At 40.9% G+C, this 20,727-nt stretch overlaps 1 protein-coding gene across 1 annotated transcript in view; it reads right to left on the reverse strand.

Annotated features, from left to right (window-relative positions):
* LOC134284967 (transcription factor SOX-8-like) overlaps nt 1–19,909 on the reverse strand; it is a 112,127-nt gene extending 92,218 nt beyond the window's left edge. The window contains exon 1 of the mRNA XM_062844645.1: nt 19,178–19,909. Coding sequence (XP_062700629.1) covers nt 19,178–19,584 — 407 coding nt within the window. The 5' untranslated portion in view covers nt 19,585–19,909. The remainder of the gene's footprint in view (nt 1–19,177) is intronic.
* Nucleotides 19,910–20,727: the final 818 nt, after the last annotated feature.

Consider the following 20,727-nt stretch of genomic DNA (forward strand, 5'->3'; position numbering starts at 1 on the left):
ACGGCAGCTCCTGCGGCAGCTCGGAAATCTATTTTTAGACCGTCGGTGAGCGGATGGGGAGGAGAACGACTAAAAAAAGACAAAAAAGGCGAAGCCGATCAACTTTTTGTGGATGCTGTCGAGAGTACCTGCGCGTTATCCATCACGACCAAAGCTGCACTTGGAAGTTGGCGTGATGGATTTGCTGCACCTTCTTGGTTGTGGCGATGTTGGGGTAAGCATTTTATAGGTGTGTGAGTGCTTTCGGACCAAGTTTCGGACCATGTTTATGGTTTTTATTTTGTTGAAACAAATGAAATTTTTGACATTATATGAAATGATGGTAATCGGTTGTTTTTATCGATAAACCCTAAATGAAAACAATTAAATATAACTTTGGAATAAGTAAATTCTCAGTTTGAAAATCAACCATGCGTTTTATTGTTTTAAACAAGCGCCATTTTTCTGCGTGTTTGAGATGAATGTGTCGTGGGGCAACGTCAAAGAGGGCTTCTAGCGCTGCCATGGGAGTAGAAAAGAACGCCATTAAGCACATCCTTTGGAGATGGCCTAATTTTGATTGGATCATTCTCATTTCACCCTTTTGCCACAACACAAGACATCTAGGTATGGATTACTGCACGAATTTATTCCGGCCTGCTTACTCTCACACGAAATTTGACGTTTGAGCGGTGTCGGCACCTCTCAAACGTCAAATTTTCTGTGAGGGTAAGCAGGCCAGCATAAATTCGTGTAGTGGACCAAAGGGCACTGCATTGTTTTGATTTTGTATGGGATTTTGACGTTTCTTGGCCTTGTTGTTTACAAAATTTCTGTAAGAGTGAAAGAGAAGGAGAGAGTTTCATGCAGTGCCCTATAGGGCACTGCATTGTTTTGATCTTGTATGGGATTTTGACGTTTCTTGGCCTTGTTGTTTACACAATTTCTGTAAGAGTGAAAGAGAGGAGAGAATTTCATGCAGTGCCCTATAGGCCAATATTGGCCGAACAACATTTGTGTTCTTCTTCTTCTTCTTTACGGCTCTACGTCCCCACTGGAACTTGGCATGCCTCTCTTCAACTTAGTGTTCTTTTGAGCACTTCCACAGTTATTAATTGAATGGCTTTTCTTTGCCTGCCATTGTATGAATTTGTATATTGTGAGGCAAGTACAATGATCACTATGCCCAGGGAGTCGAGAAAGTTTTCCCGACCGGAACGGGAATCGAACCCGCCGTCTCCGGATTGGTGATCCATAGCCTTAACCACTAGGATAACTGGAGACCCCGTGTTCAAGGACATACGGCACGTTTTTGGAAAAAAAAAACGTAATGGAATGGCTTGGTGCTGATTCTATGAGGTTCTGCGATAGTTGTGATGCGTTCGTTGACACCAACTGCGGGCGCGTTTCTTTGATATCGACTGCGGAAATCATTTGCGTTAATTCAGCGATCTTCGATGTGATGACATCTAATCTCCCGGAAATTGATCGGAGTACGGTTTCCTCTTGGTGGCCTGATGCAGGTTGTTGTTTACATTGACGATCACGGAAGTCGGTTACACAGCCATTGCCAGGCCCGGATTAAGGATTGTGGGGGCCCGGGGCCCGAGCAGATGTGGAGACCCTTCGGAGAGATGACCAAAAATGTTTTTCCTTATTTTTGAACAGTACTTGAGCAATATGAAAAATAAAGCTAATGTTAGCAACCGAAAAAGGTTTTTGTAGGGCCCCTAAAATGTGGGGGCCCGGGGAAAGACATGGTATCAACACAATTAACAATAATGAGTTGATTGAACCGAATGATATGCTCAGGCTGTGAAATATTTCACTATTCTCAGTGTTTTAACGTAATTCTAACTTGTTTCAAGTAACGACGATTTACTTAACAGTGAATCAATTATATTAATTTTCACTTATGGCGATTTTAAGCAGCGTTTTTACGGAGTTATTAAGCAATATTTCAATGGAGTGCGACGAGCAACAAGCGAGTTATTGCTATGTAAGCTACAAGTATTTCGATCTAATTTTTTTCATTGTTTTTAAAGGTGACTGTCCGTTTAAGTAAACAGCCTAATAACCATCCCCATAACATTCGAGGAATCACGCGCGGGTGGACGTGTTTCAGAATCACTTGTCGTGTTTTACTTCGTCTCCGCAAACAATTCGGCCAACGAAATGGTTAATGTGCAATCATTAATTCCGCGAGTGATATTGAAGAAGATCTGTGCAGCTAATCTTTTGATGGTACACGCAATCCGTACTCATAAGTGTCTTCGGTGTGAAAAGAAAAACAAGGAAACATTTGTTTTCCGGAAAAGAAAATCTGCCGTGAGTCAGCATGATTTGGCTGCCTTTGAACAATTGAACTGAAAGCGGCTGGCAGTGAAAATTTCAATTTTTTTTTTCAAGATAAATCGATCATTTTGTGCTGAATTGCTGATCTGAGCCAAACGGGTAGAAAATTCTTTGTTGATGCCAGAAAAATTCGATCAGGAAATTTGCTCATGAAAAAACGCTTGTGATTGTGAATAACATACCGTACATAATAACCTGTTTTGCCAGAATTGATTGGCTGCGTGTGTATTCTGCGGATGTTTAAACTTTTTTCATAGATCTGGTGAGTCCGTTCCGTTTAAACAAATGACGCTGAAATTCGGTGAGATCTTACCAGTTTAGCTTATAGATAGTTTAGCATTCCGTAGGATTATTGAACACTTGCCAAGTTAACATATCTTACATCTTTGTATATATAGTGTATATATAGTATTTATAGTCGTTTGTAATGGCTTTTGCAAGGCAACTTTCCACTACAAATGCGCCCCAGTTTCGGAAGCATTTTATGAGGAGATGCAAGCAAACCCCGCGGCATACTGGATGTGCAAGGATTGTCGCGAAATCATGGGAAACGCTCGTTTTAAGAACACGGTCAAATCAATGAATGAGGCGACAAAAGAGATAAACGATGTGTATTCCAAACTGGTTGATGATTTGAAGTCGGAGATAAAAGAGAGCCTGATTGCCGAGCTGAGACAGGAGATCCAGGGGGGTTTCAACAGGCTCTCTCCCGCAGTGCTATCTCCTGCTCCCAGTCGGTTTCAGTTCAATCGACCAGCTTTGAAGAGGACACGTGAGCGTGACGAAGTTGTTGCTGCACTATCCGAAAGTCCCTCGAAAGTCCTTCGAGGTACTAACCAGTCCACGACCGTTACGGTTGGACCAGCGGACACATCGGTGAGCAAGTTCTGGATTTATCTCACAAAAATATCCCCCGAAGCCACTGAAGACGACATTCTTAATCTTGCGCGACGCTGCTTGCAGACGGAAGATGTAGTGGCTAAGGCACTGATACCAAAGGGACGACCGCCATCTACCCTGTCGTTCGTATCGTTCAAAGTAGGGGTAAGCCAGGAACTGAAGTGTAAAGCCTTGGACCCATGTACTTGCGGTGGCCAAGTGCATGGGTCCATCGAGTGTTCCAGAACCGCATCCTACATCAGCACCGGCGGTGAGTTTGAATCTTCATTAATTCCCATGACACGTCCAGTAGTAGAGCAACTCCCCGTATGTTTATCACCGTCCTCACGCCCTCCGACCATGTCGACTTACTTGCCAGAAAGAAGTGTAGAAGAACTGCGTATCTACTACCAGAACATGAACAGCGTCCGAAGTAGCGGTCGCTTGCAGTCCGTTTTACTTTCATCTCTGGAATGCGACTTTGATGTTTACGTCTTCTGTGAAACCAATTTGGATCCGTCAATAACGAATGGAATGCTGTTCCACGAATCATTCGTTACTTACCGCTGTGATCGTTCGCCATTGAATGCTGATAAAGCGTCCGGAGGGGGTGTTCTCATCTCCGTTAGAGCTACTTTGCCAAGTTGTGTTGTCAAAGAATCAGCTTGTAATGAAGAGATTGCTGTGAGAATTTCCCTGGGGAATGTTGACCTCGTTCTATGTTGCATATACCTCCCTCCTGATGCGAGTCTGGCTCGATATACATCGCATTGTGATAGCGTGCGCAGGATGGTGGATTCAACGAACCCTGAAACCATTCATGGTTATTGGAGATTTCAATCTGAAAAACACTATTTGGTACCGTGAAAACGAAGACGATCTGCATCTCCTACCTCTGCAAGTCCGCACACCGGAGGAATCCATTATTGTAGATGAACTGACTGCGTGTGGACTGGTTCAAGTGTGTGGTTTACCAAATCAAAACAATCGCTTTCTCGATCTTGCATTTACCAACGACGATCAATGCTGCCAAATGGATCTGTGCGAGCCTTTGATTCAGAATGAAACGCACCACAACGCTATGTCACTCACCGTGAACTACAATAAAATCACCTACGATTCCAACGAGACTACGCTGCAAGACCAACCAACACGTGTTAAACTAGACCTACAACAATGTGATCACGCGGCTATTGTGCAAGAGTTGGTAACCGTCAATTGGAACGATGTTTTCATTGAATCCGTAACCTTTGATGCATCGAGACTGAATCCTATCATCGATTCAATGGTAAGCTTTCTGCAAAGTTTTGAAATGTTTGATGTATTTGACAACAATGCATATTATGTTAACAATGCTGTCGACTTCAATGTACTAGCCTTCTATGCCACCGTTTACGAGGTGTTTTCTCGGCACTGTCGTGTAATTGTTAGACGAGTGGGTAGCCCACAGGGATGCCAGGTGAAATTTTCGAATGTCTTCGCAAGGCACGTTGAAATGTCTTCACATGTCTTCACACACCATATTGTGGCTTTGGTATAAAACTAATGTTAAAAATCAAAATTTATGCTATGTTCTCACTGCGCTCTATATTAAGTAATGCGTGATGACCTTAATGATGACATCTTATATCAAGAAAGGCGTTGTAATTCCTCATAGAGTCTGAAATCCCTTCAAGAGTTTCTTCTGGGATTCCTCCAGTTTTTTTTGTAATTCCTGACGAAGCTTCCTAACAAATTTATAAAGTTCACCGGGAAGTCTCTTCAGACATTCCAACAGAAGTACCTCGGGAATTACTTTCCAAGTTTCCACATATACTTCTCCAGGAGTCTTCGAGAAATTCTCCAGGAGTTTCTCGGGAATTCGTCCATGGCTTCCCCCAAAAATACCATGCAAATTCCTCAAGAACCTTCGAAGAATTCTTGCAGCATTTGGGGTAGAATTCCTCCAGGATTACCCAGGGAATTTCTCCATAATTTTACTGAAAATATTAACATAAATTATTCGAAAATTCCCTTCTGAACTTCCATGAAATTTACTTCGAGTTTCCCAAGAAGTCTTCCAGCAATAATGCATGTTTTCCTCTGGATTTCCCTCGAATATTTCAAGGGTTTTCCAAAAAATCCTCAAGAAGTTCCTCAGATTTATTTCTACAAAAAATTCTTTAGAATATCCTCGCGAATTCATCCAGGAATCCCTTGGAAATTTCTCCAAGAGTTCCTTGGAAATTCCACCATCAGTTCTTTAGAAATTCCTGCAAAAAAATACAGGCAATTTCTACAAAAGTCCCAGAGAGTGTAGTGTATCTTGGAGCTCCAAGAAAATTCCTTAATGAGTTTCATGGAAATTTCGCCACGAGTCTTGAAGAATTTCTCCAGGAATTTCCCGGAAATCCCTTCATTAATTCCTCAGGAATATTATGGAAATCCCCTTAGAAGCAACCGAAGTATTGCTGCAGTAATTGTGGTAGAGTCCCTCCGGGATTTCCCAGGGAATTCCTCAACGATTTTTTTTATTAATTACATAAATTATCCGGAAATTTCATCTACAACTTCCTCGAAATTTACTTCAGAAGTCTTCCGAATACTCCTCCAGCAATAATGCATGATTCCTCGGATTTATTTATATCCAAGAGTCTCTCAAAAAAAATCCGGAAATTCTTCCAGAAGATCCTCGGGAATTCATTCTTGTGCTCGTAAGAAATTCCTCAAAGAGTTCTTCGGGAATTCCCAGAAGATAATTGGGAATTTCTGCAGTAGGTTCTCGGATATTCCTTTAGAAGTTCCTCGGGAATTCCTCCAGCAGTCTCTCGGGATATCCTCCAGAAGTGTCTGGGGAATTCTTCAGGAAATTTTCGGGAATTCTTCCACAATTTCTTCTTAAATTCTTCCAGGAGTTTTACGGGAGCTCATCCAGAAGAATTTCGGGAATTCCTCCAGGAGATCCGCGGGAATTCCTAGTAGAAATCCTCGGGAAGATTCCTCCAGGAGTTCTTCGGGAATTCCTCCAGAAGTTCCTCAAGAATTCTTCCAGAAGTTCCTCGGACTTTCCTCTAGGAGTTCTCCGGGAATTCCGCCATGAGTTCTTCGGAAAATTCTTCCAGGAAATCCACGGGGAGTTTCAGGAGTTTCATGGAAATTTCTCCAAGAGTCCCCGAGAATTTCTTCAGGTATTTCCCAGGAAATTCCCTCCAGAATTTCCATGAAATTTATTTCAGAAGTTCATCAAGAACTCCTCCAGCAATTATGCATGGTTCTCTCCAGGTGTTCCCTAGTACTTTTCGTGGTTTTTCTCGAAAATTCCGAAAAGAAGTTTCTCGTATTTATTTCCACGAATTCTACAAAGAAATCCGAAAAATCATCCAGGAGTTCCACGGGTATGCCCCCCGCAATCTCTCGAACCAGTATATCCTCGGAAATACTTCCAGAAAATCGTCCTGGAGTTCATCGGAAATTCCTCCAGGAGTTATTCAAGAATTCCTCCAGGAGGTCCTCGGGAATTCATGCAGAAGTGCCTCGAGAATTATTCAAGAAGATCTTCGGGTAATCCTTCAAGAAGATCTTCGGGTAATTCTCCAGAAGATCCTTAGAGATTCCTCCTGGAAATCGTCAGTAGTACCTCCAGGATTTCCTCAGAAATTCCTCCAGAAATTCCTCGGGAACTCCACCTCGGGAATTCCTCCATAAGTTTCCAAAAATTCCTCCAGGAGTTCCTCAGAAATTTCGTCAGGAGTAACTGGAGGTAACCATAGGAACATCCAGTTGAACTTCCGATAAACTCCTAATAGTTCTCCTCCGTGGAAGTTTCCCCGAGAAAATGCTAGAGGGATTCTCGAGGATCTCCTGGAGAAATTCCCAAGGAGCTCTTGGAGAAATTCCCAAGGAGCACTTGGAGAAATTCCCAAGGATATTCTTTAGGAATTCTCGAGAAACTCCTGGAGGTCTACCCGTGAATCTTCTGGAGAGATTCCCGAAGAACTCCTGGAAGAAATCGCGAGGAACTCGTGAAGAATTCCCTAGGTACTCCTGGAGGAATCCCCGAGTATCTCGTAAATGAGTTCTTAGAGGAATTCCCGAGTATTTCGTAAAGGAGATCTTAGAGGAACTCCCAGGTAATCTCTGAAGGAATTCCCGAAGAACTTCGGAAAAAATTCTCGGCAAACTCCTGAAGCAATTCTTGAGTAACTCCTGGAGGATTTTTTGGGAAATTTATGGAAGAATTCCCGAGGAACTTCTGCAAGAATTCCTGAGAAACTCCGGGAAGAATTTCGATGAACCCCTAGAGGAATTCCTGAGAAACTCCTAAGGGAATTTTCGACGAACTTCTGAAGGGGTTCCTGTGGATCTCCTTGAGGAATTCCTGAAGAACTTCTAGAGAAATTCCCGAGGAACTCCAGGAGGAAATTTCTAGAGGCACTTCTAGAGGTATAGCCGAGAATCTCTTGAAGAGATTCCCGAGGAACTCCTGGAAGAATCTCCATGGAACTAGTGGAGAAATTCTTTAGGAACTCCTGGAAGAATACCTGAGGAACTCCTGGATGAATTCTTGAGAAACTCCTGGATGAATTCTTGAGAAACTCCTGGAGGAATTCCCGAGGAACTGCTAGAGAAATTCCCGAGGAACTCCTGTAGAAATTCTCGAGGAGCTTCTGGAGGAATTGTGCGGAATACATGGAGCAATTCTCGAAGAACTCCTGAAGAAGTTCTCGATAAACTCCTGGAGGAATTCCCGAGGAATTCATGGAGGAATTTGCGAGGAGCTCCTAGAGGTATTCGCGAGAAGTTCATGAAGGGATTTACAAGGAACCCATGAAGGAACCCCTGAGGAACTCCTGGAGGAATTCCCGAAGAACTTCTAGAGCAATTCCTGAGGAACTCCAGGAGGAATTCTCGAGGAACTTTTCCTCCTCCTTCCGAGGAATACATGAAGGAATTTCCTAGGAACTACTAGAGGAGTTCCCAAGGCACTTGTGAAGAAATTCTCGGCAAACTCCTGGAGAAATTCCCGAGAAACTGTAGGAATCTGTAAGTTTTTATCAACAAAAATTGAAACGCATTTCAACTGAAATTGTTCCAAGATTTGAATTATTGGGGTGGATCAAAAATATAAATACTATTTTTAAGCTTTCAAAAGTCTTCAAAAGTCTTCACATAATTTGAAATGTCTTCAATATGTCTTCACAAAAATAAATGTCTTCACAGAAGTTCAAATGTCTTCACATTGAAGACATGTCTTCACATCTGGCATCCCTGAGCCCAACTTTCCCCGAATGGTTCGATGCTGATACTATACGACTTTTAAAAACCAAGAAAAGGTTGTACAATAAATTCAGACGCAGCAGATCAGATGAAGACGAAGATGTGTATAAGCAAGCGCGGAGAGAGTTTAAAACTAAACAACGATCGCAGTATGAAGCATACATGAACGAGTTGCAGTTAAATATCCAGTCTAATCCGAAAGTGTTCTGGAACTATGTTGGCAAAACAAGGCGTGATTCTGGTGTGCCAGTAAACGTGACGTACAAATCAATGAAAGCTGATTGCGCTGGACAGGCGGCTGAGCTATTTGCTGACTATTTCAACGCAGTTTACTCCGAGCGTAGTGAAATTGATGTACCCGTATTTTCACCTTGTGATGAACGTATTCCAGATATTACACTCTCCCTGGATGAAGTACGCAAGAAAATCGAGACGCTGGATGGCTCCAAAGGTAGCGGTCCTGATGGCATACCCAACCTTTGCAACAAAATGTGTGCTGAAGCTTTTGCATTGCCCTTATTTGAATTGTTCAGCTTTTCCTTACGTTGCGGCTACTTTCCGATGTTATGGAAAATTTCGCACATTGTCCCGATTCATAAAAAGGGTTCCAAACTGCCTGTGGAAAATTACCGAGGAATTTCCATATTGTCTGCAATACCGAAAATGTTCGAAAGCCTCATCTACAATCAACTTTACTCATGGATCGAACCGAGATTATCAATTTGCCAGCATGGATTCCTGAAAAAACGCTCTACGACTACTAATCTGGTTGAATTTGTCTCGAGGACCACCCAGTGGATGATGGATGGGCTGCAAGTGGATACATTATACACGGATATGTCCAAGGCATTCGACGTGGTGAACACTGGTGCCATTTTGTCCGTTCTAAGGAAGCACGGCATTGAAGGACCAATTCTCAGATGGCTGCAGACTTATCTAGAAAATCGCACGCAGTACGTTAAGCTTCATCAATCGCGATCAAAGGCATTCTCGGTTGATTCCGGAGTGCCTCAAGGTAGCCATTTGGGCCCCCTGCTTTTCATCACTGTTATGAACGAGTTGCCTAGCTTTCTTGATGGAGTATATATTCTCATTTATGCAGATGATGTTAAAATTTTCATCCCAGTAAGCTGTCTGAAGGATTGTCAAAATTTGCAACAGAATATTGAGCTTTTCTCCAGCTTTTGCAGAAAGTTCGGTCTCAAGATCAATGTGTCAAAATGTAATGTGGTGTCGTTTTCCAGAAAAATTAATACCATTCATTTTGAGTATCAGATGGGTGCCGATGTTATTAATAGATCATTCTGCGTGAATGACTTGGGTGTGCAGCTTGATTCGGAACTAACTTTTACCGAACATACAGAAAAAGTTATTGCAAAAGCTAACGGCATGTTTGGACTGATTAAGCGTCTTGGGAAAGATTTCGACGATCCTTACACTATCATCTCGCTTTACATTGGATTAGTTCGTTCAACCATTGAATATGCTAGTGTAGTTTGGCAACCATATTATGAAACGCATAAAACGAGAATCGAAAGTGTTCAAAAAAAGTTTGTCCGGTTTGCTCTTCATAACCTAGGTTGGAGAAACGCCTTACCCAATTACAAATCATTATGCATGCTTGTTGGTATAGACTCGCTAGAAATTCGTAGGAAAATGGCCGATGCTTTATTTTTGAAGGATGTCATAGATGATAGATACGTTTCTCCATACCTAGCAGGGCAGGTCTCATTGTATGAAGGACGATCAGGTTTAAGACAAGTACGTCCGTTTCAAATTCCAAATAGAGTTCAAAATTACGCTAGGAATGAACCCATGTATCGCATAATGTCATTTTATAATGCTAATCGAAATCAGTTTAATGTTGCAATGTCCAAAGAAAAAATTAAGCATGTAATTAGATGTAATTTTTAGATTAATTGACCTGAAATGAATGTATGTGTTGTAATAGTTTAAGATAATGGGCAAATGCCTACAATCATAATAAATCAAATCAAATTTACAAATCTATGTACGGTGATTTTGGGTATTTTCGGTGGTATTGTTTTCTTTGTTATGAGGGAGTATCGTCGATCAAATTGGTTTCATTTTGTAGGGAAGGTTAACACCATGATGAAAAGAGCAAAAGTGCTAAAATTTCATAAGTACTATTGATTGATCTAGTTATTTTTAAATTGTAGTATAGTGATACACTGGGCCAATTACTGTAAATGGGTTAGAAGGGCATCTTCTTTCTTTTCGTTTCAGAGAACGAGCAATAGCGCTTAAGCCTAGGCACTAGGGCCAGGACACGGACTAAATACCTGTGTCCCATCCCAGGAAGCACCAAGGACCAAGGGGTGACAATAACCTTCTTAGCATCGTCACCCCCATCGATTTTCATAGTATTTTGCTTTTCCATGAACTGAGCGGTTAGTACGAGATGTCCCACCCATTGTTTTTATTGTTGAATTATAAACGCTGCACAGTAGGCCTGGCCGATTTAATGATAGTAATGCATCTCCGGGCCCATATAGCCGAGGCGGTAAACGCACGGGTATTCAGCATGACCATGCTGAGGGTGACGGGTTCGATTCCCGGTCGGTCCAGGATCTTTTCGTAAAGGAAATTTCCTTGACTTCCTTGGGCATAGAGTATATTCGTGACTGCCACACGATATACACATGCAAAATGGTCATTGGCAGAGGAAGCTCTCAGTTAATAACTGTGGAAGTGCTCATAGAACACTAAGCTGAGAAGCAGGCTTTGTCCCAATGAGGACGTTACGCCAAGAAGAGAGAGAGAATGCATCTCCGATGTACTGCAATCATTAATAATGACAAGAAAAATGATGGAACTAGTCTTTTCTATCATTTTCCAGGATTCTTTCAATGATTGGCTGTGTATGTGTAGACTAGACTAGACTAGACTAGATTAATAACCATCCCCATAACATTCGTTTTGAACATGTATCATTTAGTACCGAATACTTGCTCTAGACCATGCCAACTTGATGGCTTTTTGATGACAAAAATTATCGAAGAGATGGCTGTCCAAGAAATCATGAGGATTAGGTCAATATCATCAATTTTCATCAATAAGTTTAGGATAGATTGCCTGTATCTATCTATCTATATATGTATATAAAAATGCAGTGTCATACGTGGGACCGCGCATAAGTCACGAACGGAACGTCGGATTTGGGTCGTCTTTGTTTTGTTCTGTTAGTTTTAACCCAAGGAAGGTTTATGAGGCAAAAAACATGGAAAAATTGCGAGTTTTTGAAAATTGATCTTCCATACATTTTGACCGGGGACTTGGGCTTGGCTAGAAACTTGAAACGTCAAAAAACGCAGTAGGCAAGACAAAGTTTCCCGGGTACAGCTAGTTTAGTATAAATTTCCTTTACATTTGAACGTGATGACTATTTCACCATAGACTGCTTTAAGTTACTTACGTACGACTCTAAACTGATGAACAAACTTCACTTCTTGTTGTAGCCTTCGTTTATTTAGACACTAGCTGTCCCGGCAAACTTTGTCTTGCAGTCTTGTGGTGGTTTGACAACTGTTAAGCGCAAAATAGCACCGCACTCTAGATTGGTTTCATTTCGATCGTGTTGATTTCCTTCCATCAGTACGTTATCAATTTTCTTACTTTTCTAGTTGATTTTCTTAACTTTTTGTACATATAAACACAGCCATCATGAATACGAACGGGACCGTTCAAGAGTCATGCTGATCGGTTCGGCCGTTCGTGAGTTTTGTTGCCTCAAAAAAGCTACAAACCCATTTTTATATATATAGATAGATAGATATAGATAGGCTGTTCTTCCGAGTTAGCATTGTCCAACGGTGTACTGTTGCAGAGTTGTTTGGCGGGCAAACTGTTAATTTCTTTTTGTATTTTTTTCCTTTTTTTTTTTCATTAGAGTATTTTCCATAGGGAATATGTTCTTCTTGAAAAAATATACTGTTCTTTCAAGTTGAGTTTTTCAGAATTAACAGGCCAACAGTCAGGGCAACTGATGAACACAATTTCATACCAGCCAGTCAAAGAAAAGCGGTAAGATAGACAGACATAAACTTTCCGTTTTCAATAAGTTGATCATATTCTAGGCTAAATTGAAATATGGTAATGTCATCTAGAACAAACTGTTGGGGTCAATATCACCCAGACAGACACGCTGAACGTGCACTACGTCATCGTGGTGCAAAAAATCCAACATCTTAGGAGGGTGAAAGAAATTTCTGAAGAAATCCTTAGACAATTTTTGACGTAACCTTTGAAATAATTCTTGAACATTTTTTGGAGGAAACCCTGAAGAATTTTTTCGGAAGTTTCTGCAGAAATATATAGTGCAACTCCAGGGTTGTTACGAGAAGGGTGGAAATAAATTCGCGCCAAATCCGCGAGAGCATGAAGGTATTTTTTTTTTCTTCACGTTATTCAAGGAATCCATTAAATCCATTAAACTGGAATGGACTAGTTGAGTGTTGGATGAAGAATAAACTTTTTGATTCGTAAATCAACGCAACTCATGCTTTCTGAAAGTGAGCTTGAAGACATTTCGGCAAAACTCTCGTTTTTTTTTCTAAAAACATTTCTTAAAGATTCATTGGAATCTTTTCAAGACAAAATCTAAGGAGAAACATCCCTAGAACTAGGTAGTGTATTCGTGGGCAAAATATTAAAAAAAACTGGAAAAAAATTTAATAAGAAACTAAAAAAAAATCTTTGAATTAAAGAGAATGGAACTTTCTTGGCTTTCTTTAAGTATTGCTGAATAGTTTTGGAGACAGTAACCCGAACATTTTTTTAAAAGAATTTTGGAAACCAGTATGAATTTGAGAAGGCTACTCATGCCGGCTTAGAATAGCACTACGGACCACCTGTTCCGGGGGTAAAAGTCCACCAAACAGGTAACCCCAATCCAAGGTGTCAGGCGACCCGTGCTGAGGGATGAATGGTTGAGGGGGTTTAAAAGATGCTCGATCTTTAACGGAGCCCGTAGCGTGGGTAGATCGCCTTTTTGGGTTGCGTTACGGTGATAGATCTACCAAACCGAAATCTAGTGTCGTCCTATTTTTCAATTTTGGAATATGTGTTCTGGTAATTCAAGGAATTATAGTATTTAGTCCTTACTACTGGTGTTTTGGTGACTTCCAGTTTTTGAATTAAACTGAGTTTACCAACTTTACTTTGCATATAGTTAAAAACCTCGCCATCTGAGGCTAAACTCAATGCAAAGGAAATCAAATTGGGTTAGGGATCCATGTATGTACTAACTCTTCGAAGACTGGAAAGTGCTAGTACGCAAGGAACATACTAGAATCATTATTACTGAACACAAGTTCCATTATTGGAATGATATTGCTGCTAATGTTAAAACCCGGGTCCTAAACTTCCTACTGGGGAGAATTTGGCAGTAAAACAAGGGTGATGCTAGATTTCCGATGCATGGCCAATATCAGTACTCTTGTTTTGTTTTCTAAGAAAACAAAACAAAAACTGTATCAAAATCGATACTTTATTGCCCCTCAATGGCAATTGAGTAATGAGACATGCACTACACTAAGGATACGGGTAATGTCACAATAGATCTTAAAACTGGTCGCAGTGACAAACCCGAACAGGAATAAAAAAAGGCTAGTCATGAAAAATTCTCATAAGATCACTTCGAACTTTTTTTGAGTGATGTCTTAGTAGATGAGTGATATCTTCACTGAGGAATTTTCCAAGGACAATACCTGGCAAAACCTGAGAAAACGTCCCTTAAAATGAGTAATCACTGGAAAAATCCTAGAAGGACAATGTTGACAATTTTCAAGATTTACTTGCTGGAGTCCTTTGAAATTCCTAAAAGGTTTTCCTGGATTTTTTAGGAGTTTCTCCAAGAATTCCTGCAGTAATATATCCAGGAATGAGTGCAGAGATCCCCCAGAGTTTTTCGCCAAAGTTTTTACTAGCAGTTTCCTCTAGGATTCCCTTCGAGAGATTTTTTCTCGAAATAATCTAGGGATTTATCTAGAAATCTCTTTTCCAATTATATTGCTGGTGCCTTTCAAAATTGTACCAGTAATTCGGGTAGATTACTATTACCCTTCCGGCTTCGGATGAACGAATATCTTTCGGATATTACATCCAAAGGAACACCGCCGCCGGCGGCGAATGATACGTCTGGGACGAATGTGGGCTATGCAGTGGGCTCATACTTACGATAAAACGGAGCATAGTTAATTCCCAGAAGAAGGCACAATATAGCGACCGAAACGTCGAATGAAAGCTTAAGAATCCGTTTTTGAGTTATTCCTCCAAAGCCTGAACGCCATTTGGCCATACCTCCCAACATAACCAACAGTCGAAATTCGAAGGAATTCTTAGAAACAAATTTGTTTTTTTTTTGTTTGAGAAACTTAAACTTGAGAGAACTTGAAAGTTGAATAAAGATGCACATCATACCCGCAATGGAAATATTGGAGGAATCGTTGCACAATTTCTTCAGAGAAATATTTTGAAGAGCTGATGAAATTCGTAAACGATTACCGTAAACCAAAACGAAAACTTGCTCCAAATTCTTCACTAGTAGGATGTTGTTGTCAATATGACCCAGTCAGGCACGCTGAACGTACACTACGCTATCGTAGTGCGAAAATTCTAACATCTTAGGAGGGCTAAACAAATATTTACTTTTCATAATTTTTAATTCAAGTGTCGATAATCATTCAAATATTTCGCTGTACACACTACAAAAACCATTTCTGCGCCAAATCCGCGCGAGGGCCAAATTCCATGGGTAAATCCGCGTCAAATCCGCGAAAATCGCGAAATCCGCGGAATTCGCGAAATCCGCGCAGTTGTAACAACCCTGAGCTCCTGGAGGAAACTTTGAATTAATTGTTTATGAAACACTGAAGGAATTTGTGAAAGCATTTCATGGAAACTCTGCTTTTTCTTGGTTTCTTAAAGAACCCTTGCAAAAAATCTGGAGCATTTCCTTAAGAACACATGGAAAATATAGGAATTTCTGGAGCTGATTTTTAAATGAATTCATGGAGGATTCTTCGTAACAATCCCCGGTTAATTTCCCAAAACTATCCTTAGAGCAGCATTTAAAACAAAAGATTTAATAGAACATCCTTCGAGAAGTTTTTGGGGGAATCTTTGTGAACGTGATCTGTTGTTCACGAATTTTTTCTTGTTGATTTGCATCTTTAAAGGTTGAAAATCAACTATGGCGAATTTGAGGTACTGTAGCCATAACTGGTACACTGAGCCTAGATATAGATTTCTTGGAATCCTCAGACTTTTCTCTGAAGAAATCCATGGAAAATTTCCTAAAAACCGTTCTGGATAAATTTCTGAAGCAACTCCTGAGCAACTCCTGAGTGGTGCGGCTCCGTGCTCGTGGGGATCACACGTTCGCTTTGTATGCGGATGGTCATGGGTTCAATTCCCAGCCCACTTTTCGTCAAGCCGACACGTCGATTAACAACTGACCCTCTTCTGAGCAAATGCTCTAACGATACCCGGAATATGGATGACCGACCTAAGCCGATACCAAATGGACTCCAATGGACTGATATGAAACAACAGCAACAACATCACGTGCTCTTCGTTCTACCGTCGATGAAGTAGAAGAGAAGCAGCAGCGTAGCTATCAGTGCCAGTTGTAAAATAGGAAAAAGATTTCTCAAACTCTGTTCCCTACAGTAGTTATAATGACCCCCGCTCACGTAGTGTGCCCTAGAGGACAAAAGAGCTGTAAGTACAATAAGTAAATAAAGAAAAAAAAACTCCCGAGTAGACGTGTGTGCCGAAGCATAATAATAGCATAAGCATAATTAAAAAATTACAAATGCAACACTTTTGCCGCTCCTCAGAATAATATAATTTTGTAATTTTCATTCCAGATAAAGGAAAATATCGACCCAAGGACCAGCAAATTTATAGACTTAGGACAAGGTAGTTACTTAGAAATTGCTTCTGAAATATGTCCAATATTTTTCAAAGAATATTAAACAAAAAGTAAAGCGGATAAAAATCATGGGAGAAATATTTTTCCGATTTTTTTTTAAATTATGACAGGATTTTTTAGATGTTTGAGCCGTTTCATCAGATATTCGTCCAAAAATTCCTAAACAGATTATAGGGGAGTTCTTCTTACGATTACTTCAGGATTCTTTAAGGCGATTCTTCAGAAATTTGCCTGGGGATACCTCAGGAGATTCTTCTAGAAATTCCTCTCGGGGGTTTTTCAGAAGATCCTCAAATATTCCTCCTGGGGTTGCATTATAAACTTCTCTTTTGATTGATGAAAGCCTTTCTTCAGTGTTTTTTTTTTCAGAAATTATTCCGGTGACTCTTCGGGATTCCCGTCAAATATTATTCTAGGAATTCTTGCAGAAATCACTTGAGGATTTATTTCTTGGCGTATCTCCAGAAATATCTCAAAAAATGCTTCTTGGAATTACAGCAGAGCATTCTCCAGCTTTCCAAGCATTCCTTCTGAGACTCCTTTAAAAATGTAATTTCTTCAGAATTTTGTTTTGGTAATTCCTTCTAGAATTCTTCCACATTTGTTTTAAATTTCTGCTGCTGAATGTTCCTCCACAAATTCCTGTAGGCGCTAGGGATTACTCAAGAAATTATAGGTTCGCTTTAGAAATTCTTTGGAAATTTTAAGGAGGCACTTAAGATATCCCCAAAAATATTTCTAAAACAATATTTTGAAGATTTTTTGAAGAAATTCCTGAAGAAATTTGCAAAAGAATTCTGAACTCTTGATTTTCTGAAAAACAAAAACGCTTTAGGAATGGATAGTGTCCGTGGTTGAAAATCATCCGAGGGAATTGTTAAGCAGTCACCAAGAATATCGACAGAAATCCTCCAAGAATGGCATACCTTAATTGCTTTAAAAAGTTCCATATGATATGCCAAAAATATGTAGGAGAACGTGTTTTTTTACCTCATGAGAATATCACTAAAAATTTTGTTGGTAATCCATTAAGGTTTACAAAAAAACCCTTAGTACTTAAAAAAAATAAGTGAGGATCTTCAAAGTATTGCAGTTAGAACAGAAATCACAATAAAATTGCCAAAGCTCATGAAAGATCTCAAGAAAAATACGTCAAAAATATGTACAAACAGGAAAAATACTTCTATTATTACTATCAGGTCTGAACAGGTGGTTCGTAAAGTGCTGGCGAAACAAAAAATCTTTTTCTATCTCACATCGGCGTGGGAAAAACAAATATGGCTGGGGCCCGTAGCGTAGTGGCTACACGTTCACTTCATAAGTGGATGGTCATGGGTTTGATCCCAGCCCCGGCACTTGCAATTTTTCGTCAGTTGTTCTTCCCCCCGAGAGCGGCTGACACTTGACCCTCTTTTGAGCATTTGCTCTAACGGACCCGGAAACTTGGATATCGGCTAACGGCAACTCGTAATGGACCCCCAATCGGACTGGAAATGTAACAAAAGCCACTCATAAACATTCTCGTGCTCATCATTCTACCCATGGACAGGGTAGAAAAGTGACAGCAGCGCAAAGGCTACCAGTTCGAAAAAGTAGAATAATCTGGACGTATATGAGAAAGATTTTTTTGGAAAATTACACTGCATGTGAACAACTAATGTGTTGGATTCTAAGTACACCAAACGTCTGCCCGGCCACGCATAGCTCACGAACAGAACGTCCAATTTGAGTACTTTAGGTTTTGCCCTGTAAGTTTTCACTCGAGGAAGGTTTGTAACGCAAAATACACATAAAAGACAGAGAATTAAAAAAAAAATGTTTTTTTATCCCTTCTAAATGAACCTTGCTGTAGTGATCGGAATATTCTTGGTTCGTTTTTTTAATTTTCAATTCAAAGCACTTTACATTTTCTGTTAAACACGTTTATTATCGTGAAAGCTAACCAACAAATTGAGTTCACATTTGAAGCTTCATTATACGCCTACTATGATTCAACTTTTCTCTATAACGACGGTCTTAACAATTCTCATCTCTACTCCTCGATGCATTTTCTTATGCCGTAGTTCCTTGAACAGGATTGTACTCTTATTCTATATTTAATATCCCTTATCTACGATTCAAACGGCTACGCAGTCTTTTAATATGGGAAAACGAGGTATATTTTTGCCCGACGTTTCGACACTGGCGTTTTGTGTCATCTTCAGGGGTAATTAATGACACAAAACCCCAGTGTCGAAACGTCGGGCAAATAATAAACCTCGTATTCCCATATTAAAAGACTGCATAGCCGTTAAAATCGTAGATTAAAATCCTCAGTCGATCCTCCAGAAGAATTATCTTGGGATTATCCCTTATGATCCCTACACTTGCCAGGAATGTTGAAGAACTCAGTAGTCAGGACAAAGCTTGCCACGGTAGTTCAAAGTGAAGAATTTACTTGAAAATAAGAAAAAATGTTAAGTACATCGTTTAAATGAATCCAAGTGTATATACTTGAGTTGTTTTATAAACTTGTGACATTTGCTAGCCAACAGATTGCAGAGTGGCAAGCAGCATCTTACAAATAAACACAAAACGGTGATCGCCATGATAATCGTTAATTGATTAAACCATCGCTGAAAACAAAAACAATGAAGATCACCCTTGAGATCACCCCACCAGCAACTGCACAGCCGATCATCAGACACCAATCCAATAGTAAATCGATCGTGCGACATCCCCCGCCCTGGTTTCCCCCTCACTTTGACTTACTTGACCACATTAGTAGGCGGAGTCCACTTGTACTCTTCGAACACCTTCATCACCGCTTTGGTCAGCTTCTCCTTATCGTTGGCGCCGAGCTTGTTGTCTTCGATCTCGGCGGCGGACACCACGGCAGCCGTCGCCATAGCAAACAGCACATTTTGACTGCTGCTGCCGCCGCCGCCTGCTCCGTTGCTGTTGTTGTTGTTGTTAGTAGTCACTTTGTTATTGTTGTTAGTACTCGGACTATTGTTATTATTGGCACTGTTGCCATTAACACCGTTGCTACTACCGTTGGACATCTTGGCGACGAGATTCCCCTGTCGCGCTGCCGCCGCTGCCACCGCCAATCCCTTCATGTCATCCAAGGTCAGCGAATCCTGGTGGATGGCAGCTGAGGTGGCACCACTATTCATGTTCCTGCTTCCTCCGAACAACGCGCACTCGCACACACTGGTTTCGATTGTAATTTACCAGAACCACATTAAAACTCGCACAACCAGGCACTTGACACACTGAAATAACACCGGTCGATCGGTTGGTCGGTGGTCGCGGCCTACTACGTCACACGCACAGAACACACGCGCGACGCCCCCCTGTTTGGAGAACAATCGTCTAGCCCCTCGGCAGCTGATCAGCGACTGAAGACAGCTAGCAGAAGAGTACAAACGGTTCGATTCAGCAGACGGCGGTTCTCTAGAAAATACGCGCGCGCATCGCGGCTTGATCCGGGCAGCGTCTCGAACGAAACTGAATGGAAGTCATTCGTTGAAAGTGCGCGGAGGCGCAGCAAAGCAACAGAAAAGACGACGACGGCGGCGGCGACGACATCGACGTTAGATTGGATCATAGTATGCCTGCCATGGGTAAGAGGGATCCAAGACGGACGGCGCGGCAAGACCCGGGCCAGGCTAAGCATGTGCTAGTGAGAGTGGTGGGTAAGTATGTAAATTTTGAACTGCTTATGAGGCGCATTCGTCCGTCCTGAGTCACTTTGCTTAGATCGCGAGCACGTTTGATGTGGAGTAGGGAATTGTGGACAGTTGATATCAGCTCAGCATAGACTTACTGGCCCTACAATCTGGTCAATGTTTATCCTATGCTATGCGTTTCCATGCTTGAATAGATGAATCTTAGAGGTAATGTTGGGATATGTTGAAAAAAAAATGTTTTGAAAATGTTCACACTGTTTTTCCTAGGGAATAACTGGAAAAACTTTGAAGGATTCATGAAGATCAAGGACGGAAAAATATGACTTCCAGTGAAAAATGATACAGGTTACTAACAATACAAGATAGCCGAGAGATATTCTTTGGAAAAAACTATTCAAAATCTCCGAAAGAGAATATTGGGAATTCATGAGACAGATTCTTTTAATTGTACGGGAGAAATTCCTCAGAATTTGAATACAGCGAAACCTATTCCACGTGTATTTCAGAAACTTTCCACATGCCTTTCACTAGTGCACTTAGTTTTCAGGAGAGGTTTTCCTTACGACTTCTAGCACGGAGACAAAACAGTACAGTTTGAAACAACATACGCGTTTGTTGAATCTCAAT

This window comes from Aedes albopictus, chromosome 1, assembly GCF_035046485.1.
Source record: "Aedes albopictus strain Foshan chromosome 1, AalbF5, whole genome shotgun sequence".
NCBI classification, from domain to species: Eukaryota; Metazoa; Arthropoda; class Insecta; order Diptera; family Culicidae; genus Aedes; species Aedes albopictus.